Raw genomic sequence first — 24,030 nt, 5'->3', positions numbered from 1 at the left:
AGAAAATGTATTCATCCTTAAAATTCACCATTTTACATGGGGTGGATGGAATTCTCCCATCGTGTCCGTGGCGGGTTTGATGGCGGTTTGGAGTGGAGAATCCAGCGGAAGCCGAAAAGTTAGAAACCAGCTGGTGTAAAAACAGTATGAAATTCTCCCAACACTGGGTTAACAGTAGGTTGGTTCTCCAACTGCCTGGTGGTAGAATGCTTTCTTCACTTTATGTCTCATGGTCGGAATTCTCCGGCTGTTGATATTCTCTGTTCACACGCAGCGCACCCCTACCCGCAGGGTTTCCGGGCAGAATGGGCTGGCTCCAAGGGGAATACCCATTGACAAGCGGCAGGAACAGAGAATCATGCTGCCTAGCGTACAGCGTGCCGTTGAGAAACATGCAGCTGGGGGACCGGAGAGTACAGCCCCATGAATTCTCATTAAAACAGAAGTTTGTCGATGTCTCTTCAGGCCATCCTATCTTGCGTCAGCCAGCAGGAAATCACATCGGTGTAAAACCATTTGAAAAAGAGTAACGTGCACTCAAAACTCTGAGGTGAGTGCAACATTGCATACCCGCTATAGCGCTGTGCCGATCCTGTTGAGCTGAACGCCATTCCGCTGGGGCGGATGGTTGTGTGCCCTCCAGCTCCTTTCCATGCTGTGGGACACATGGGTACTCCACTCCAATGGACCAAAGTTCAATCGGGGGTGGGGAAAGGCCATTGGCTCATCATGTATGCACGGCTTTCCAAATGAGAATTAATAATAATATAATAATTGCTTATTGTCATAAGTAAGCTTCAATGAAGTTACTATGAAAAGCCCCTAGTCACCACATTCCGGCGCCTGTCCAGGGAGGCCGGTACGGGAATTGAACCCGCGCTGCTGGCATTGTTCGGCATTGCAAGCCAGCTATTTAGCCCATTGTGCTAAACCAGCTCCTGTCCACATTTCCACAAATGAAGTCAATTATCATGGTGGTTGGGACAGGGTCTTCCAAGCTATAACCTGTTAAAAACCTAAGATGCAGGGGGTTATCGCTGACCGCCTCCCCCGAAAAATTGAGCAAGTCCGGGGTGCTAAATTGTACTGGGTGGAACGGGCCCTCTGGGGTCCCGTCCGACCCCCAAATACCCTGTGGCAGCTGCTGGGATTTCCTCAATACCCCCCCGCCTCTTTTCTTTCTGGCCACGCTAAATTGCACCTTAATTGGTAAAAATATAATTGGTAAAAATATAATTGGGTAATCTAAATTTATTTTAGAAAAAGAAATCCATGCTGGCTCTTTGTAAGTAACCCACATTTTCCATGTGACTATTAATTCTATCCCAAATAACTGTTTCTCGAAACTTGCCCACCACTAAGACTATGTATCCCCCACTAATCGATTTGTGAGATCTATGAAGAGAGTAGCCATTTGAGTATGTGATGTCCAAATGAAAATTTGATAGTGGAGGGAGCTGAGGGAGGATTTACCCTGGTGGAGCGGATGCGATCATTCATCCACTTCCTTCACTGCATGATTACCAGTCATGCTCCTAGGCTGGAGAGGTGATGTGGTGTGCTTCCTGGAGCCATTCCTTGGGTAGAGGATATGCCTCTATGCCTGGAATCAAGGCTCAAGGATGTTAGGAAAGAGTTAATGTTTCCTAGTGCTTAAGTTAGAATTGGAGCTTTAATAGACCACACTGATTGTTTGATAGACTGCACAGATATAAGTGGATACAGGTGGCACTGTGCAGTTGGAGGAGAAGTGATCGTAGAACCCAATAAAATTGGAGTTGAAGAGGCCAAGACTTGCTTTTCAGTTGTTATTACAGAGACATCCTGCATGATTGCATGAAGACTGGTTGGCTGGGGTTAATTGTATGAGCATGCTGGACTGGTGTTTACATATATGGCGGGATTCCCCGTTTTTAGCGGCAGGGTGTTGACCCCATCGTAAACGCCGGAGTGTTTTACGACAGGGTCACCGGGCCGCTAGGAGCAGCGATTCCCCCAACGTACAGGGGGCCAGCACGGCACTGGAGCGCTTCACGCAACTCCAGCTGCCGATATGGGCCACAGCACGGCCGGCGCGGGTCCGCACATGCGCATGGGTTGCCGTGGCTGCTCCAGCCCCCAGGCAACATGGCGGAGACCTACAGGGGCGTGGCGCGGAGGAACATAGGCCCCCCCTGGAATTAGCCCGCCTGCCAATCGGTAGTCCCCGATCGCGGGACTGGCCACTATGGAGTCGGATCCCTCCCCCCCTCCCCACCAGGACGGCCCCACAGCCAGAACGCCGAGGTCCCGCGGGGTAGGACCACATGCGAACGACGCCGGCAAGACTCGGCGGAACTTGGCGGGCACTCAACCCGTCGAACGTGGAGAACGTCGAGCGGGGGCAGCCGCATTCAGCGGCTCTGCGCCATTGGCCGCCGGAGAATCGGTGGAGCGGCGTGGCTGGATCCGCGTCCCCCCTTGCCGATTCTCCGCCCCAGTGCGGGATTGGAGAATCCCTCCCATAGCTCCTGGATCTTTGAACCTGCTAGCTGACTGCGGGCGGACTGATCATATCCCGTCCCATCCGGTCATTCAGAGAGATGCTTGCTAGTCCAATGTTAATGAGGCTGCAAGTGTGGAATTGGGCAAAGGGTCACGCCATTCTAGCCAATCAGAATGATCCCACCAGAAACACACACCACTGCTCTCAGAGAAAAAAATGGAGAATTCCTCCCATTGTATGTGCAAGGACCGTGAATGGAAACATTCAATAAATATCGAGACAATTGTTTTGGGCATTTAGTTCATGTTTATCATCCATAAAAATGAAGTTACTTACTGGTTTATGGATATATAGTTTTCCATTCAGAACATTTGATCCTTTTCTTTTGATTACCAGTCCTATGAATCCAGTAGCTGGAGAGGAGACTGATGAAGTAATTTCACCATTATTCTCCCGCCAACGAATATTTAGGTCTGTGAAAGTTGGACTGGTAACATCTACCCTCAGATAACTTGTTAGTCTAATGGAGAAAAATGTTAGAAAAAGGAATCATTATTTACTGTATAAGAAAATGACATTTTCTCTTTGTACAATATCAGAATTCATATTTAAAGCGACTCAAGAAACAATCATGTTTTATTTATTTATGTAGCAGCAGATCACCACTTCCCAATTCTTGGTCCTGTAAAAACTGTGAGATCTGTTGTACAAAATTAATACATGAACAGTGAAGATAAAAAAACTTGTCCACCAAGTCATTTAAATAAATAAAAAATAATTCACGGGATGTGGGTGTCACTGGTTAGGCCAGCATTTATTGCCCATCCCTAGTTGCCCTTCAGAAGATGGTGGGGACTTGCCTTCTTGAACCGCTGCAGTCCTTGAGGAATAGGTACACCTACTGTTCTGTTAGGGATGGAGTTCCAGGATTGGACAGCGAAGGACTGGCGATATATGGGAGGGGAATCTCCAGATGGTGGGGTTCCCAGATGTCTGCTGCCCTTGTCCTTCTAAATGGAAGTGGTCGTGGGTTTGGAGGGTGCTGTCTAAGGAACCTTGGTGAGTAACTGCAGTGCATCTTGTAGATGACACACATGGCTTCCACTGTTCGATGGTGATGGAGGGTTTGAATGTTTGTGGAAGGAGAAGCAATTAGGCGGGCTGCTTTGTCCTGGATAGTGTTGAGCCTTCTTTAGTGTTGCTGCACTCATCCAGGCAAGTGGAATGCACTTCATTACACTCCTGATTTATGCCTAGTAGATAGTGCACAGGCTTTGGGGGGTCAGGAGGTGAGTTACTCACCGCAGGATTCCTAGTCTTTTACCAGCCCTGATAGCCACAGTATTAATATTGCTGGTCCAGTTCAGTTTCTGATCAAAGGTAACCCCGTGAATGTCAAGGAGTGATGGTTAGATCCTCTCTTGTAGGATATAGTCATTGCCTGGTACTTGTATGGCTGAATGTAACTTGCCATTTGTCAGCCCAAGCCTGGATAGTGTCCAGGTCTTGCTGCATTCAGACATGGACTGCTTCATTATCTAAGGACTCGCGAATGGTGCTGAATATTGTGCAATCATCTGCAAACATCCCCACTTCTGACCTTGTGATGGAAGGGAGGTCATTGATGCAGCAGCTGAAGATGGTTGGGCCTAGGACACTACCCTGAGGAACTCCTGCAGTGATGTCCTCGAGCTGAGACGATTGACCGCCAATCACCACATTTTCCTTTGTGTCAGATATGACTCACACTAGCGGAGAGTTTCCCCCCTGATTCCCATTGACTCCAGATATATCGGGCTCCTTGAAGCCATAGTCGGTTAAATGCTGCCTTGATGTCAAGGGCAGTCACTCTTACCTCACTTCTGGCATTCAGCTCTTTTGTCCATGTTTGAACCAAGGCTGTAATGAGGTCAGGAGTTAAGTGACCCTGGCGGAACCCAAACTGATCGTCAATGAGCAGGTTATTGTTGAGTAAGTGCCGCTTGACAGCACTGTTGATGACTCCTTCCATCACTTTGCTGATGATGGAGAGTAGACAATAGGACGGAATTGGCTGGGTTGGATTTGTCCTGTTTCTTGTGTACAGGACACACCTGGGCAATTTTCCTCAATGTCGGGTAGATGCCAATGTTGTAGTTGTACTTGAACAGCTTGGCCAGAGGTGCGGCAAGGTCTGGCGCACAAGTCTTCGGTACTATTGCCGGAATATTATCAGGACCCATAGTATTTGCAGTATCTGGTCCATCTGCAGTCAGCCCCTCAATAAGCACAGGCAAAATTATGAGAATACACACTAAATTTATTGGGGAACCAATGCTTTTAGAAGACTAAAATATCTTAAAATTAAAAGTTCTAACACCTGAAAAGACAAAAGGGAGCTAGGGCATAACCAGAGAGGGCATCAAAGAATATAGGAACTGCAGAATTAGAGGAGTCTATAGCCTAGGGGAGAATTTTCCACTCCCATTTTCAGGGGGCAGGATCGATGGTGGGATTTGGTAATCGAGTCGCAAAATGCGATTTACGCTGGTGGGATTTCCCATTCTGATTGTCCCCGCCCCCACCACTGACATAACTTGCCCACATTTGAATACATTTAAATGTAATTATCAGGCCTTTTACACCTGATCATTTCTTCAACCGCCCTCCCCACCCCCTCACAGTGTACACCAGTGAAGCAGAACCTGCCAGGAGAGTTCAGCTGAGTGATTCGCTCAGGAGGGGAAAGGGTCATGCCTGGGCACAGCCCCCAAGCAGTGCTCCCTCAGGCAGTGTCAGGGTACAGTGCCCAGGCACGACCCTCTTGTCCCCAGAGCCAAACACTCAACTACGCTCCTCTGGCAGATTAACTGGTTCTGTTCAACAGGTGCACACTGTGGGAGACTTGTCGTGGTCCACGCTAGCATGCCCTCACACTGGCGTGAATAGACAATCTAACGGGGAGGGAATTAGCCTGCCCTGCTCCTGGGAATTAAAAAAATATATATCTCACAATATGGTGAGGAAGCCGTCATTGGGACCGGCGGCTTCCAAGCCATTTTTACCACCTGTTACCACACTCTACAAAAACATGAGGAACCCTCAGTAATCAAACCTAAATTAACAAAACATACACAATTTTATTTCTCATACCCTAACCCGCTGCCTCTTCCACATAACTATCCAATTGCAGCTAAAGTAAATCTTACCATATTGCTTCAATCTAAGAAACTGGCATTTGATGCACATGGCAGAACTTTTTGTTTCTGTGGGAAACATAATGCCCTCACAAAACAGTCCTCTTGATTTTCCTTTATCTGCAGTCAATCAGGAAAGGCTGTATAATCAGCAACTAATCAATTAAATTCCATTTATGCTCCTGCTGCAGCTGTAAGCTCTGTCCTAAACCTCTCATTTTGGGTTAATTAGTCAAATCATAGAATCCCTACGGTGCAGGCGGCCATTCAGGCCCTCGAGTACACGCCAACCCTCTGAAAGAGCACTCTACCTAGCCCATCCTCGGCCCTTTCCCTGTAACCCTGAAACCCCACCTAACCTGCACAGCTTTGGACTATGGGAGGACTGTGGGAGGAAACTAGAGCACCTGGAGGCACGCAGACAAGAGGAGAAGGTTCAAACTTCACATAGACATTCACCCAAGGCTGAAATTGAACCTGGGTCCCTGGCACTGTGAGGCAATAGTGCCCATTATGTCTTTGCATGCTTTCCTTTTCCACAGGGTAGGAAACCTTTAAATATGACTGACACTTTAATCTATTATTGGTTGTCATCCAAACCAGCATTAACATAACATTTTAGCTCTACCAGTAAACCGGTTTATCAAGCTACTGGTGACATTTTTTTGGTAATTAAGCAAAATTAAACTTTCCAACAGACAAGTTATCATCTATAAATTTAAAAAAAATATGCAACATACCCTGAACGTTGAAAAGTACAATTCTGCTTCCAGTCAATACTTAAGTCAGGATGGGCAAATGTATATTTTCCATCAAGATTGTAGGTATTAATGGTGGTGCTTAAGGTTGCACTTGCTACATAAAATGGGGGAAATAAGTTTTAAAAATGCACATAAAATGTCATCCATTAATTTTAATGCTAAATTCTTCTACAAGAGATATATTGAAACACATAAACAAAGTAAATTATGCCAATATTGTAAAAAAAATTGTCTTCCATAACAGATGCAATAGCATATCATTTTAAAAATGAGGTATTTAAATAATTGTTAAAAAATTGCTGAATTAAATTTTCTTGGAACAACCCATGAAGTAACTGTAAAATGTAATGAACTACCACAGAAAAAGGCACAAAGGTAAAAGTATATCCAATGTGTCAATAATTAAATATGGCAGTTTTTAGAAAAACAAACTGCTATATTTTCAACTTACCATCTATTTCATATTCCAGAAACCGCAGTGTAGAACTGGATGTTGCATCTACTGCTGCAATGAGGATATCAGCTCTATTTTGATCCGATTTCACACTTGTAATCCATGTCGTATTGTATATCGGTGACAAAACTTTGACATTTCCAGTAAAAGACTTAAATGCTGGCAAAACAAGTGCTAGAGGTAATTTTGCCTTCAATGGTGGAATCTCCACTGTCTTTGCTGGGATTGTTATTGTCGGTAGCTCAAAGTTTGCAATTTGCTTTGCAATGTTGTCCAACTGCAAATAATGTCCAGCAATTTTGAAGGATTTTGGTAGATCAAACTGAGAAACAGAGATTTTGAATTCTGGTACTGCAATTTCAAGGTAAGGAATCATGTAACCACTAAGTTCAAGGTAAGTGGAATGAACAGTCACTTTAGGAAAGCTAACAGTTGGCAAATTTGGCAAAGTTAGGTCAAATGGAAGAAAATTTATCTTTGGTGGTATAGCAATATCCGTTAAATTAATGGTGTATGATGGTACCCGAAGGGTAGTATATGGAACCATAAATTCAGGAGTGATGATTATCCTAGGTAATTTTAATTCTGGAAACTGGGATTTATATGATGGCACAACAACATTTATCAGCGGTATTATGATTGTTGGAAACTCAATTTCATCAGGAATGTGGAAGTTTGCGATCTGTGGAATCATTTCTGGTACATTTTTGACCCATTCAGGTATATGAAGAGTAATCTCAGGAATATGTATCTTTAGACCATTAGCTAACATCTGCGTTGGTAAAGGGATAAATAAATTGTTTTCACTCTTTGTGAACACTATTAATGCAGATACATTTAAGTATTGTCGCTCCTCTTCACTAGTAGTCAAGTCAAATTTCAATATGTCCCAAAAACTTTTTTCATATAACGGAAGCTCAATTTGTTTCAGAAAATTCACATATCCCTGCAAGGAACCAGTCAAGTCAAGATGTATTTCTGCTCCATTGTTTAGTAGTTCCACCTCATCACTGAAAACTGCCGACAGGAGGTGACCATTATTATTCCACTTTACCTTTTGCATCTCTGGTTTGATGATTACAGCTATATCACTTTGTACATCTGCTTTCTGCCACAGGTCACTGGTTTGATCAATCTCAGTTTGTAACTTTGCTGTCAAACTCCAGAATGCTAATTCTAATGTTGCTTTAGATTTTTGATGACCATTTGTTTCAAATACTGATGGAAGCGTCAGAATATTATCAGCAGAATGATCCCAGGTGGCATAAATTTGATCCTTGGATGTCGCTACAGCAAGGTTTTCATTTGTTGTCATGTTCCAAACATTTCCAGAAGTTGAATCGACTGATGAACTTAACTCAAGTTTTACACTGGAACGTGTATTATTTGAACTGAGATAAATACTTGCTTCATTGTTCATATTGCCAAAAAATTTGTATTGCATAGTTCCTTCAATGTGAGCATTGGTTGACGTTTCCAAATTTAAATAAGATGCAAAGTCCGCCAAGGTAAGAGAATGGATGACACTTCCTTGAACGATGGGAACTTCGTTGTCAGTTGAAGGTACTGATAAACTGTATTTAAGGGAAATCTTTGATTGCACATTAGGCGTAGGTTTTGCTTTTCCATTCAGATTATGTTTGAAATTAAGAACAAAACCATCAAACAATTTAATTAATGCTCCAGTACTAATTGAAGCCTCCATGTTCCTCTTTGTTAAAGTTACAGTACTGTCATGGTTTCCTCGAATGGTATCATGGTTAACAGAAATAGTTGTTGCTAATTTCAGTCCTCGCCGTCTTGCCAGGCTTGTTGTTCCTTCTGCTTTGAAGTTTGAAGTAAAGATAGATGAAGATGAGACACTATAACGAGCAATTATGTCTGACTGGTTGAAGAGCTCAAAATGAGAGTTAAAAACTACTAAACTTGATTTAAGTGAGAAATCATACGTCAAGTTACCCATAGCAGGAACTTTGATGGTGTCTTGTATACGTGGCATTTTGATCCTTGGAAATGGCAATGTATACAAACTGTCCGGTATATGTATCAATTTTAACCCAAGAAATGGTATAGCAAAAGTGTATGAAGGCATAATGAAATTAATAATGGGTAATTTAAATGTTGGGGTAGTAATAGTTCTTGTAGTATCAAAATTGAAAACCGGGATTTCTAGTCTATAAGAGGAGACTTCGATGTTTAGTCCTGGTATAGTATATCCTGGTATATGAAGCATTCTTGTTGCAGAATTTTCTTGCAGTCCATCATGCTGTATTTTCTTTAGTAACTTCAAGATATTGTTTCTTGCGTGTCGAAATCGATAAGCAGATGTCGTAAGGTAATCATTAATCTTACTGTAAAGTGGCTCCATGTCGATTTTGAAACTATGAAAATCTTTATTCTTTCTGTATTCAGTCTTTATACTTAAGCCAAGTGACTGTCGAGTTGTTCTCAAGAGGTTTTTCAGGTTTGTATGTTCCCACAAAGAATAATTTCGAACAGGGCGAATTCTGAATGATGAATAAGGGAGTGAAATTTCAGGAATGGAAATGGGTAGAGTTAGGAAATCAAGGTTTGCATCACCATTCAATTTAAGATGCATACTGATATTTTCTTCACTATTAGCTACATAAATATCATGCATATATTTGTACTGGTTGAATGTAGAATTTACTTGCCATGAGAACTGTTGTTCATTTGGATTTAGTGTCAACTCATAGTTATTCAGAAACTCTAGTTTGCCAATGAGTGTCAAAGGGAAAGAAACCTTTACATCAGCACTATTCTTTGCTTCAAAGCCAACTGCAAATGGTTCTGCTGTAAAGCGAAATGAATTTGCCACTGTACCCACTGCTCTGCCATTAAGGTTAGTTTTGTGAGATCCTCTCAATTCCACTTTTAATGGTACTAGATCTGCTTTTCCATTCGCAGTCACAAAACAAACTACAACATCAGCGAAGTTTGCCTCTGAGTTCAAAGTTAATCTGGCAGAAAATGAAGGGGCGATCTCAGTCTTGAAGCTTTGTTTCATCTTTATATACTTGGTGTTGGTGTCACCTGAGAATGCAACAATAAGAGCAGGTGCATCCAGGTTCAACTTCAGCTCACTTTTGTGTGCTCCTTCATCAGAATAGCCTTGAAAAGACCATTTTCCATTTGCAGTAGTTGTGATAGATAATGCTGCATTTTTTTCATTAGGAGAGGTTTGAATGATGTTCAGAAGTGAAACTTGGCTTGACAGCTGTTTATGTGGAACATTGAGGTTGTGACTATAGGTTGTCTGCATTTTTGTGGAAAGTGCTTTCTGTATTTTCATTGTAGCTATATTTATTGTTTCTGCATTATAGGCTTCAGTGGTAATCTTAATCTTAGTCTCTGCTTTTCCATTCACAAAGGGCCTTGTAAAAGTAAGATTACCCATATGACCAATGGTTATAGCTGTGTGGTCAAATGTTATGCTTTCACTGAGTTCCAAATGAGTTTGCTCAGGAGCTGACAGACGGGCATTTGCTTCTAAGTCAAAGGATAGAGCGCTTACACTTGAAATACCCTTCGCTGTGATAAAAGCTAGAAGTTCAGTGCTATTTTTAACAATATTAATGTTATGAATACCTGCAGTGGTATGGAGTCCATAGACAGGACAATTAAAAGTGAATGTACCACTGAGTTTTCCGAATGCAGGAACTGACACTTTAAGAGGTATACGAGGAAATTGGAATTCTGGAATTTGAATATCATCCAACAAGAAGTGGTCCAAATTTACTTTACTTATATCAGGTATGTGGAATGCACTGAAATCTATTTCAGGAAATGTTACATCTGGCAATGACATAGCTAGGAAATTTAAATCTGAAAGTGTATTGAACTCTCCAATGAAAATTTCAGAATTGAGTATATTTTCTATAGTTGGGAGAGTAAAATTCTTAATCTTTTCCAAATCAATTGTGATGGCAGGAACAAAAATTGAATCCAAGATAACAAATGGTGGTATTTCAAATGTAGAAGGAATTCTTATTTCATTCAGGTTGTTTAAGTTGATATGGTAGGATCGAATGTGTAGGTTAGTCAGAGGCACTGTAAATGATGGAGTATCGAACTCTCCTTTTCTGATAGCACGAATGCTTATTTCAAATGCAGGGATAAATATTACACCTATGTCCAGTTCTGGAACAATAAAACCTTCTTCCAGGTACATTTCGATTTGATTGACAACTTCTTTGAAGTCGTACCTCGTTGCCAAAAACATCATTTCAATTTTTACATAATCATATGCTGCTGAGATGTGACTCGCAATTGTTTTATAATAGTTCACAGCATCCTGCCAATATATTTGCAGTTCCTCTTGGATATCCATTTCATTGATCCTAACTCGGAGGTCCTCGAGTATGTCCCCAAACGTGGCTTCCAGGTAATTTTGAAACGATGTAACTATACTTCTGAGCACACCTATCAATGGGCTGATCAGTTCGGCCATGTTTTTCTGTTGCAGTCGCTCAATGTAGTGAACCATGTAAGACTGAATTTCTTGTAAAAAAAATTTCACAGACTTAACTTTCTGTGGAATTTCTAAATCTTCCATTTTATCCTTGATGTCATTGATTATGGATAGGATCTGAGCATTTCTTTCATCAACAAAAGCATTGTAATCAAACTGTCTCAAATTTGTAATAATGATGTTGAGGAGACCATTAATTTTGTCAATCAGTTTTTGGTAATCATATAACTTTATCTGTTCAGTTGCATCATCAATGTACTGAATTATTCCATTGTATGATTTCCCAAGCGATTTTTTAAGAGAAATGATGGCTCCTTGTATTGTATCCTTTATCTTGGATGTTTGAACAAGTTTCACTGTTTCAGCCAAAAGTTTCTGAACCAATATGTCAATTTCATATGTAGTGATTACCTGCTGCATCTTGGCATTAATGCTGTTAATTTTATCATTAATTTCATAGTGCTCCAACAGCCATAAAATCCCCTCATAAATATTCTTAATTTTTTTTTTAATCTCTTGATCATATGTATTCAGATATTGTTCCAGTTTTTCAATAAGTGCATTTAAATTAATTTGTTGTGTTAATCCATCAGCAAATTCCTGCAGATTGATATTCTGGAGTTGCAAGTGTAGTTCTTTTAACATATCTTGAAGCTGAGCTTTAATTTGATATTCTTCCTCAAGACCTTGAATCCAATCAGCAAAGTTACTTTGTACAGCATTCTGGTAGTATCTGCTGAGAACTTCCTGCATTTGAATAATGGCGTTGGCAGTTTTTTTGCTTACTGCATAATTTTGATCAATTTCTATCAATGCATTCAGAGTTAGGTTAATGAAATTTGCAATGGCTTCCTTCAATTTAGTTTTGTCATATCCTTTCAGATTGAAAAGAGCTTCTTGCAGATTGGTCAATGTACTGTTGTGAACCTGTATTAAAGCAGACTTAAGGTATTCGGGTAGTAATTGATACTCTCTTACAAACACTAACACTTTATCCCTTGCATCATTGACCTTGATGTCTAAATTCATGTCCCTAATGAAATCACTCATTTGGGTTAAAGCTTTCTTGCATTTCTGGACAAACTGATTAATTTGAATGTCCTTCAAGTAATTTTGAATGCCCTCCAAAGTATTTAAAATTACAACTTTAAATGACTCAAAGTAAGCGGGTAGGTGTTCCAAGAATGGAATGTCAATAACATGAACATCCCCATTTTTATCATATTTCAGAGTTCCTGAAATCTGAATCGTCTGAAGCCCAGCTTGATCAACAAACTCAAGCACCTTTGAGGGAAGGAAATTAACTTCTTTCAGACAACTAAAATCAACCTCTGCATTACTTGCAATATCTATGCCTATTTTTTCTGGATCGTTGTAGGCATTAATAGTTTGCATGTAAGTATTATTGTTTAACTGACTCTTTATTATCCACTTGCTTTCCTGCTCAGTTGGAATGAGCAAAATATTCAAACTGTTTTCCAGAAGTGACTTCAATCTTCTGTCTGCCAATTCATGTTCAGAAATTCCTTTAAAGTCATGATGAAGTGCAATGGCAAGTGGTTCTGCCTTCATTTGGAGCTTATTGTTAAGCTCTCCACTGTGCAAACCCCAGCCATTAATAGATCCCTTAGCAGAGGTGTCAGCTGAAAATGTAAGCACAAATGGTATAGCTGTAAAACGTACATTATTTTGAAACTTCAGTGCTCTTGAAGTACTGGACATGTCACTGGAGAATTTTGCAGAAAGTCCATTAATTTCCAGGTTCAGCCTGTGGTTAATATTCATATTATTTAATCTTCCAGTTGTGTTTGCACTTAATAAAGTTTTCAAATCAGCATATTTCAAGATATAAATATGAACCAAGCGATTCTCCTTCTGCGATCCTGTCAATTCACCCTTAAGTTCAACCTTGAAAGGTTCAAGTGAAAGTTGCACAATGTGGGAAGCATGTAGCTGTTGATACTGGAATTTATTGTCAAAATTGATTGAAACTATGAAAGGTCGCATATGCACTTCAAATTTTTGCTGGTATTTGTTGTTAGAATCTAAATAACTGCCAGTCTCAATTGTATTTGAAGCAGTTAATGTCCAAGAACCAATGGTAATGTTATTTATATGGTTAAATGTTGTTTCTTTGAACAATGCCTTTGTCATTGTGTTAAACATCAGCCCTTTCTCTCCATTAAACTGAAGATCAATTGTATTAGTTGCTTTAGTTTGCAAAATAACACCTGAACTGGTGATGTATATTCCACCACTGTTTGCTTTTCCTTCCATGTTCAAATTAATTAAATTACTTTTTTGATCATTGATACCAATGCTCATTATGACTCCATGTTGATTAATGACCGTTGTGAATACATGTTTCAGCATGAAAGAACGCATATTTACACTTGAGGTCACTTCAGTTGACAGAGCACCGTTATCGTATTTCAGAATACCTTGGTTAGCTACACCAGCAAAGGCAGTGTCAGACTTTAGCTCAAGGGCACCATCATTAAATGTGCCAGACAAGATGCTGTGGAACTTCTTGTCATAATAATCTGCATTCCATTTATGTTCAACTTCAACATGCTCCTCCAGTACTAAGAGACTCAGGCTGTTGGTTGTAGCCACCTTGTTGTACTTTCCAGTTGAGTTCAAGAAGAGACTAAGTCGGTCCTCACGATAGTTTAGCTCGTCTTTGGTTTCTAATGTAGCCCCATACAGTTCGCCTCGCAGTTTATTCACCACTTTTAGTACTTCAGCACTTTTAATCAATTTTATGTTACTGCTGAAGTTACCATTGCTGAACTCGCCTGAAGTGTCACATTTCAGTTCAAATTTCTTCGCCCTTGAATTCATTTTTATGACATTTTTCAAATTTAACCATGATCCTTCGGTGTTTGATGAGAATGTGACAACATCCTTGTTATATTCGCCATTCATTTTGTTGGTAACTTGGAGAAATGCTGAATTAAAGTTCAAAGTAGAATCTCCTTTGCCTTCCTGGTTAATGGGATCAATTGTTTCTGAAGTCCTGTAATTCAACGTAGCATCATATGAAGCTACATTTAAAGTTCCTGCTGATTGTCCTTCCATTTTGATGATTGGCGATTTATTCATATCAATCTTATACCATGAACGCAAAGAGCCTTTTGTTCCTAAGTTACTGAGTGCATCACATTCATAGGTCGTCTCGATCAGGATCTCATCTGGAGAATTATACTTCTGTGATAGCTTTATGGAAGACTCTAGTAGTTTATGTTGAAATGACGAAGAAATGCTGCGAGTAAGCATGTCCTCTGCGTCTTGTTTTGAAAGTGCAGAACCTATTGTACATAATTATAGACAAATATATTTTAAATTGTGAATGCAGTAATGAAATGTATTCAAAGCTGTAATATTTATAGCCATGAAAGTTCATAATATTTAATTAGCTTTCACACATACCAGATGCCGTTTTAACTATCATGTATAATTTTGTTCTTTTTATTTACCATAATATGAGCATCACAATGCTAATTTCAAATTTTGAGTGGAAATCTTTGCCATGCTTTTTGTCTTCCTATCAAATTTATAACTTCAGATATGCTCTAGTAATCATACTTTGAAAAATTAATACTCTTAAAGGACATGTAAGTTTTCAGGAATCCACAGAATTTTATTTCAAAGATATTCATGAAGAAGTCTCTTACCTTTCAGATGATAGGACAGATAATCCAGTGCTGACACTGCTCGGATATCTACATCAGCAGAAAATTGTTTTCTGTCACTATTATCCGTCGTGAAGTTAGAGGAATACTTGTAGTAATTACTGTTCATCTGTGTGGAGAATTCCAGCTTGTTAATTGAAGGGATATGGAGATTGTATATTTCAGGAATAGTAATGGTTTGAGTAGAAGTATCTTCTTCAACAGGTGGCTTGCCGTACTCATTGGAATTCATTCCAAGCACTTTCATAACCATTGGTTGTGCACTTAATATTTTTGAAAAGAATGAACTTCCTTTAGTCACTATTGCACCAAAAGGAATTGGAACTTTAATAGTCCACTTATTACCGCTCAATGTGCCTGCGATGGAACCATGACTGCAAGGGGAAAAAACAAGCAAAAATATAAAATGCAATAACAGAATAACATTTTCACAAATGTATCAAAAAGCACAACCACAGTAACAAGATAGACACCAAATATTGGGAAAAGGCAGTAATGCATAAATGGTAGCACTGGAAAAGGAAACCAGTTGAAAATAACATTTTTAGTGGGATTTTGAGTCCAGGTAGAATTGTAGCAAGGCGAAGAGAACTGTTAAAAAAATTTCAAATGGTAATTATCATCCACCAATAAATGAAGCAAGGATGAAGGATACTGACCAAAGGCAGGAAGAAATCACGACGGTAAGGGAACGAAGATATAAAGAGATTTGAAAAGGCAGCATAAGTCATTTATAAATGTCAATATTTGCATATTTCCTATTCTGGTCCAGTTTCTGTATCTCTTATTAATTCTGGATTCATTGGTCCTGACATTTACAGGGAGGTGGGAAGGGGTTGGGGAAAACTCAGCAAGGCATGTGATGTGAAGGTGCTGCTGAATTTATAAGCAAGCTCTCAACGGGCTGATTGGGGAGTGAAGGTTTATATAATAGACTCATGCTCCTCCTGATGTACAAGGGTACTGCAAAAGGCACTTACCATCTTGAACTGGCAGCTGTCACCTCCGTTTTACCACCACATTTCCTGAGCCTCGGAAAACTTGCACAGTAGTAGCTTTTACATTTGCTTCAGGCTCCCTATTACATTGTGTGAACCTGATGTTAATGAAGTATAATGAGACACTTGTAGGTCTCGATCTTCAACATGCTTGTTATGGTGGATGGAGGGATTCCAATGAGTAGAGTCTCAACCTATTTAACCTTTCTTCAGAAGACAACCCCTCCATAGTAGTGATCATCAGAATGAATCTTCTCTGAACCACCTCCAAGTAAATAATGGCCAGAATTCTCCGGTCATTGGGATTCACTTTCCCACTGGCAGCGCACCACCGCCTGTGGGTTTTGTGGTGGTGTGGGGTGGTTTCAATCGGAAATCCCATTGGGTGACCGGAGAATCCCACCCAATATCTTTCCTTAAATGAGGGGACCAAAACTGCTCACAGTACTCCAGAAGTGGTCTTCCCAGTATCTTGTACATTTAGGGCAAGACTTCCCAACTCTTATACTCTTGAAATACGGGACAACATTGCATTAGCCTTCGTGATTATCTGCTGCACCTGTGTGCTAGCTGTTTGTGTTTCTTACATATGTACTCCAAGTCCCTTTGTGTTCCAGCTTTCTGCAGTTTTTCCTCAATTTAAATAATACTGTTCTTTTGTTCTCCCTTCCAAAATGAACTTCACATTTTTCCATATTATACTCCATTTGCCAACTTTTTGCCCACTTACTTAACCTATCAATAACCTCTTTGAAAACCCTTTGTACCCTCCTCACACCTTGCCTTTTCACCTATTTTGTGTCATCTGCAAATTTGGCTACAATTCATTTGCTTTCTTCCATCAAGTCATTAATATATATTGTAAACAGTTGTGTTCCCAACACTGATCCCTGTGGGACCCACTGGTTACAAGTCTCCAACCTGAAAAAGAACCCCTTATCCCCACTCACTGTTTCCTGCCTATTAGCTAATTCTTTATCCATTCCAATATACTACCTCCAGCACCATGGGCTCTTATCTTATGAATTAAGCTTTTGTGAGGTACCTTGTCGAACACCTTTGGACTTCTGGAAGTCCAAATACAACACACCTGCAAGTTCCCTTCTATCCACTCTGATTGAGATTTCCTCGGAAAACTCTAATAAATTTAATCAGACACGATTTCCCTTTCATGAAGCCATGTTGACTCTGTTGATTAGATTATGATTTTCCAAATATGCTGCTATTACTTGCTTAATAATTGATTCCAACATTTTTCCAACAATAGATGTGAGGCTAATCGACCTATAGTTACCCACTTTTTGCCTCTCTCCCTTTTTGAGTAGGGGTGTCACACTGGCAGTTTTCCAATCCCCCAGTACTTCATAGCATCATAGAATATACAGTGCAGAAGAAGGCCATTTGGCCCATCAAATCTGCACTGGTCCTTGGAAAGAACACCCTACTTAAGCCCACAACTCCACCCTATCCCCGTACCCAGTAACCCCACCTCACCTTTTTGGACACTAAGGGCAATTTAGCATGGCCAACCCACCTAACCTGCACATCCTAGGACTGTGGGAGGAAACCGGAGCACTCGGAGGAAACCCACGCGGACACGGGAAGAACATGCAGACTCCGCACAGACAGTGACCCAAGCCAGGATTCGAACCCAGGTCCCTGGCGCGCTGTGAAGCAACAATGCTAACCACAGTGCTACCGTGCTGCCCATTAATCCCTGGAAACCAAAGATTTTTGGAAAATTACAATCAATGCATCCACTATCTCTGTAACTACTTCTCTTAGGATCCTAGGATGCAAGCCATCAGGGCCGGGGAATTATCTGCCTTTAGCCCCATTAGTTTGTCTAATACTACTTCTCTAGTGATGGTGATGGTATTTAATTCCTAGTATTAAAGGAATGTTCGAAGTATCTTCCACCGTACAGACTGATGCAGAATATCTGTTTAACTCCTCTGCCATTTCATTGATCCCCGTAGCTATCTCCCCAGATTAATTTTCTAAGGGGCCTATGCTAATTTTTACCTCTCTCTTCCTGTTTCATTATTTAAAGAAGCTCTTCTTGTCAGTTTTTTAAATTCCTCGCTAGTTTTCCCTTGTAGTTTATTTTCTCTCTTCATTTAATTATCTTTTTAGTCCTCCTTTGCTGGATTTTGAATTTATCCCAATCTTATCTCACTGACTTGTGCCTCCTTATATGCTTTTTCTTTTAACTCAATACTCGCCTTAACTTCCGTGGTTTGTCATGGTTGGTTTATTCCCCTCTCAGAATCTTTCCTCCCATTCTGACCATCTTAACCTACCTTGGAGGTGCCAAAGTCTAGCCTCCTAATGCTACCTGCTTGTTCCTTGCATGCCTTCCCCCGGTCACTGACGGTTCTCCTTTGTGGCTTTCAGACTCGGCCATGCCCATGACTGACCTTAACTTCCTGCTGCTTCTCCATAGTAAAGGAACACTACCTATAAAAATGCTGAAATCCCAACATAACTTCATATAAAAGTTTAATTAAGAAAAAAGGAACAACTTGATATATTTTGAGGAGTGCATTTATTTTAAAAAGCTGCTGCAACCTTTTAATTTTGCGAAATAACTGCCTGGATTTAATCTTACTAACATTGGGCGCGATTTAACAGGATAAATTCTAAGTGTCATATCGGGCACGACTTCCCGATGGCCGAACCGGCAAAAGCTGTCCCGTATTTAACGGCATTTAGTGCCAGAAATGATCCCACACAAACTACACAGCGGAACTGGCTTTCCCACCGGATGATTCACCTGAACCGCTGGCAGCTCCCTGCTACAAGGGGGAGCAGCTCATAAAATCTCCCTCTAAACCAACTCCGAAGCAGCACACGATCATGGCACCACTAAGACCTGCTCCACGCTTTGGGTAAGCCTACCTGTCCAGGCAGGCAAGCTAGAACATCCTGTTCCCCCAAGGGGGTCAGCGGTCTAGCAACAGGGCCGCCAATACCGCCTGGGAGGCAGTGGCAGCGGCTGTCAGTTCGGGCAGCGTGAACAGGAGGACCAGTGCCGTACAGTGCAGGAAGAAGATCAATGAACTCTGCCGGACCACACGAAAAACACCCGGCCCCTTGGCATCAGTTCCACCTGCCGCCCCTCTGACCTCCGCACCGCCCCCCCCCAACAAGTCGGCAGCTTGCACTTCACAAACTACCCGCCCATCCTCACGGCATATCACCAAGCCTGCGCCCCAGCACACCCTGGCACCCACCAGCAAAACCTTCTGATGCGGTACTCACACATGCCACCTGCCATAGACCCACCCCCGATGCACTAAGTGCATGGCTCACAATGCCCCCTCTCTCTCCCCACAGAAGAAGTTGACCCATAACAGGTGGAAAGGGCCCAGAAAGGCGGTGGGGTTCCAGACATCAGAGTCCTCACCCCGTATGAGGAACGGGCCCTGGAGATCGTGGGTTTGGCCAAGGACAGAGCAGTCACCGACAACGAGCTTGATCTGAGCTGCAGAAGTGAGTATCCGCTACCCCTTCATCCAGATGATTTGTTTCAAGTGAGTTGTCATGTCAGACAAAAAGTTCCTTCCCTCTCAATGACCACATGTCCATTTTCTCACAGGATCTCCACCTGATGAGGCTAGGCCACCCCAGGTAGTTCCCGCCTCCCCGCCCCCCCACCCCCACCCCACCTTCCCTCCACCACCATCCAAGAGAACACCTCAGAGGAGAGCTCCAAGGAGACCACCATCGAGTGTCACAGCTGTCATCCCCCCCATCCACCAGCACAGTGACACGCACCTCGGTGCACAATCTGGTGAGAACCAGATCGTTGCTGGTGCACATCAAGTGCTGGCAGGAACATCCAAGGGAAACAGCAGGCAGAGGACTGATGGATCCCAGGACTCATTGAGTCCCATTCAAATGCCGAGCCTCTAGGAAAGGTTATCACAGAGCTGATGCAGATGCTGGGGCACGGCTGTGAGATTTAGGAGGAGATGTTAGCGACAGGATACAGGCACAGAAGTTGGTGCCGGCAATGCGTAGCACCAAGGCCAACACTGCTAGGGTGGCGATCGTAGTGGACAGCCTGCAGCATGAGGTCAGCATCATTCGTGATGGTGTCCTAGGTGTGGCTCAGTCAGCATTGACCATGGCTAGGGCCTCAACATCATCATGTTCCAGACTTTTGAGGGATGTTTGCCAGATGCAGGTGGACATTGCCGAGGCCCTGCAGAGCATGTCCCAGTTACTGAGGAGCATCGCCGAGGGCGCCAACACCATGGTGCAGACAACAGGGAGGCATCAGGACCGGCTGAACCGGAGGATGCAGAGTCCCCTGGATTCACACCAGTTGTCCCTCTGTCCCATGAGGACCCCAGAGCCCTACCCAGTGCCTTCCATCAGGGAGACTATGGTGGTCACCACCTCATCCAAACCATCCCCTCCTGACACCTGCATGTCTCAAGGTCAGTGGGCAGAACAGGGTGGCGTGGTGATGCCAGTGACACCAGTAGGTCAGCCGGGGCCTCCGATTCCAACCCCTCCCAGAGGACACCGGCCAAGGGTAGAAAGGCCACAGTGCCTCATCCCCACCTTACGTATCCTGCCTTCTCTCCGAGTGCCATCCGCCAAGTTAGTTGTGCTGGAACAATGCCAATTCCTTATTAGCAATAGCCTTCAGCTGTGAAGCTGGAGGCTGCTCCCAGCCAAAGGGAGTTAAAATGACCTTCAGCATAGAACCAAGTATGGGGCTCTGTCCCTGAAGTGTTTGGCAGAACAGACAGGCAGCAGCTGAAGTTGCCTCTTTTATGGGTATACACCATATTGGGGTAGGATCCGCAGATGTTAAGCCCCTCAAACCTTGCCCAGGGGTGACCCCCTGACCTATGGCGCCCAGCCGCCCAACCAGGTCTGTTCCCACCCATGGGGGCTCCCCACTGCACTATGTTCCCGTTTTTAAGTAGGGGTGCTAAATGGCGCCTGCGTGTCCTCCCACTGGGGCTGTTAGATTATGTGTCCATCTCAGTAGTGAGATGGGGATTGCTCTTAATTGGTCTCAATTGGTGTCTTGCCATGAATAGGTGGAATGTGGAACCCGCCAACGGGAGCAGGCCGGTTCAATTGCAAACTGATTTGTGCCCAGCACAGATCACAATTTCGGCCTCTCCCACGATTTAACCGCTGCACCCAGATCCGCGCCAGGCGTAACACGGCCATTAAATTGCAAACGTTATTGCTTAAAGTCTACTTTCTAAAATGATTGCACACTCCGAACAAATGCATTAATAAAAGTTTTTTTTCCTATTACTTAAATGAAACTTTAACCTTTACTTAAATTTTGGACAGGTGAAAAACCAATCACAATTGTTTTTTCACAAGCTACAAAATTATATTGCACTTTCTAAAACACTGGTTAAGCCTCAACTAGAAAATGTAATCCTGTTCTGGACACCAAAGTTGAGCTACAATTTGAAGGCAGAAATAATACACAAGAATGGCTCAGGAATGAGGAAATTCAGTTGCACAGATAGATTGAAGAAGTTGGGATTGTCCTCTTTGTAGAAGGAGAGGATTGAAAGGAAATCTAGTAGAGGTATTAAAAATCATTAGGGGGCTGGACAGCATAGATATGGAGAAACTATTCCCATTGGTAGATGGATATAGAATCCGGTGAATCTAAGAATCACAGAACTCTTACGGTGCAGAATGACACCATTTGGCCCATCATGTCGGTACCAACTCTCCAAACGAACATTCTGAGTTAGTGCCATTCCTCTGTCTTATCCTCCTGCACATTGTTTCCCTTCAAGTAATCATTTAATGTCTGCTTGAATGTCTCGATTGAACCTGCCTCCGTCACGCTTTCAGGCAGTGCATTCCTGAACCAGTCGCTGTGCACAAAACCTTTTCTCCCCAATTACTCTGTCCAACCCTCTCATGATTTTGAACATCTCTATTCAATCTCCTTTAAAGATTTTTTCTTGGCAAGGAGAATAGTGCCAACTTCCACAATCTATCCTCATAACTGAAGTTTCTCATCACTGGAACCACTCCTATTAACCTCTTTTGCACTTTTTCCAATGTGCCATATCCTTTCATAGTGTGATGCCCAGAACGGTTCTCACTTTTCCAGCTGATGTCTGTCCAGTATCTTGTTCAGCACAACCTTCCTACTCTTTCACTCGAGGACACTATTAATAAAGCCAAGAATAATATATGCTTTATTAATTGCTCTCTCTACCTGTCTTGTAACCTTCAATAGTCTTTTGCACATATACACCTAGGTCTGACTGTTCCTGCACCCCTGAAGAATTTTACTCCTTATTTTCTATTGTCTCTCTATGTTCTTCCTACCAAAATGTATCACCCACACTTCCCCACATTGAACTTCATCTGCCACCTATCTGTCTACTCTACCAATTTGGCTGTAACCTTTTAAAGATCTACACTGTCTTTTTCATAGTTTGCATTACTTCCAAGTTTCGTATCATCCACAAACTATGAAAATGTCTCCAGTACACCAAGATCTAGATCATTAATGAAATCCTGCATAGTCCCTGAGGACAATAGGTTGCTCTCCATTTTTGAGAGAGAGTTGACTGCTGGTGATTTGACCTGAAGAGTCACCACATCTCAGGCAGAGCCTTCATGAATAACCTTAGCTGGTATGGGAATTGAACCCGCACTGTTGATGCCACACCCCATCATGAACCAGCCATCCAGCCAAGTGAGCTAACTAACCCCTAGCTAGGTCACTAATATTTTTCAGGAAAATCAAGGCTCCCAATACTAACCCCTGGGGATCACCTCTACAAACCCTCCTCCAGCGCGAAAAATATACACCAACCTTTACTCTCTGTTTCCTATTATTCACCTAATTTTGTATTCATGCTGACACTGTCCCTTTTATTCCACGGTCTTTAACTTTTCTCACAGATCTAGAGAAGACTGGAAGATTTTGCCCAGCGCTACAGTAATTTTGATTTTTACTTTCTTGACATTCCAAGGATACATCTCATCCGGTCTCGGTGCCTTGTCAACTTTAAGTACTGACAGACTATTGAACACTTCCTCCTTATCAATTTTTAATCTTCTGGAGGCAGAGTTTCCTCATCTATCTCCTTGGTAAAACGTACTAACGAGTGGAGGGATAATAATCCCGGTAATGGCAAGTGAACAGGCTAATCCCTGCTCACCTGGTGGACATGGGAAGTGTGGCATATAGCAACCCTTCCTCTGACCATGTTATTTTAAAAATTATGGCGGACGTTTATGGCCCCTTCCATCTGCGGGATCTTCCGCTCCCACTGAAACCAATGGATCTTTGTCCGTTGTGACGAAGCCATAAAATCCTGCTGTTAGTGTCTGCAGAATTCATATAAATCAACACTGTGCTGGGGAAAGTACTTTATCCAACATTGATATTAATTGCCTTGACAAGTTGTATAAGCAACTACTTGCCCCTTGAAACAAGAAACAAAATGACTTACCTCTTCAGAAATAGGTTTTCTGGGGGATTAAAATATGATTTTATTTTCTCAAAATCCACTGTCCCCAGAGCCTTCAGATTTCTTTGAAAGGTGTCAACATGTGGATTATTTAAAGCAGCCTGTTGTAACCAGCTATTGCCAGCCTGACAAAAACAAAAACAACAGTATTTTTTTATTATGCCCCATAGGTGAAAAAGTCAAAAGGAGAAATATTGGTCAAGGTCTGACTACTTCACACTTGGTCTTGCTGAGACATGCACACTTTGTGATGCCTGTTCATCGAGTCAAATAATCACAGAAGAGGGCCATTCGGTCCATCAAGTAAACTGCTCCCTTAGAACATTCCAATTAGTCTTATTCCCCTGTTCTATCCCGGTAGTCATGCAAATTTACTGCTCTTAAATACCTCTTTTAATAACTGATCTAATCTGATTCCACCACCCTCACAGGCAGGAGCTTCCGGGTCATTACCACTTACTGTTTAGAAATATTCTTCC

General features: G+C 42.1%; 1 protein-coding gene across 1 annotated transcript in view; it reads right to left on the bottom strand.

The window, feature by feature from the left end:
* The window catches only part of apoba (apolipoprotein Ba), a 77,797-nt gene that overhangs the window by 1,687 nt on the left and 52,080 nt on the right, over positions 1 to 24,030 (bottom strand). The window contains exons 24-28 of the mRNA XM_072498870.1: positions 23,534 to 23,676; positions 15,046 to 15,437; positions 6,874 to 14,679; positions 6,402 to 6,516; positions 2,822 to 3,005 (exon numbers count right to left, since the gene is read on the bottom strand). Coding sequence (XP_072354971.1) covers positions 2,822 to 3,005; positions 6,402 to 6,516; positions 6,874 to 14,679; positions 15,046 to 15,437; positions 23,534 to 23,676 — 8,640 coding nt within the window. The remainder of the gene's footprint in view (positions 1 to 2,821; positions 3,006 to 6,401; positions 6,517 to 6,873; positions 14,680 to 15,045; positions 15,438 to 23,533; positions 23,677 to 24,030) is intronic.

This window comes from Scyliorhinus torazame, chromosome 4 (genome assembly GCF_047496885.1).
Source record: "Scyliorhinus torazame isolate Kashiwa2021f chromosome 4, sScyTor2.1, whole genome shotgun sequence".
NCBI lineage: Eukaryota > Metazoa > Chordata > Chondrichthyes > Carcharhiniformes > Scyliorhinidae > Scyliorhinus > Scyliorhinus torazame.
The sequence above is the reverse complement of the archived record's forward strand: the minus strand, read 5'-3'. Positions and strand labels throughout refer to the sequence as shown.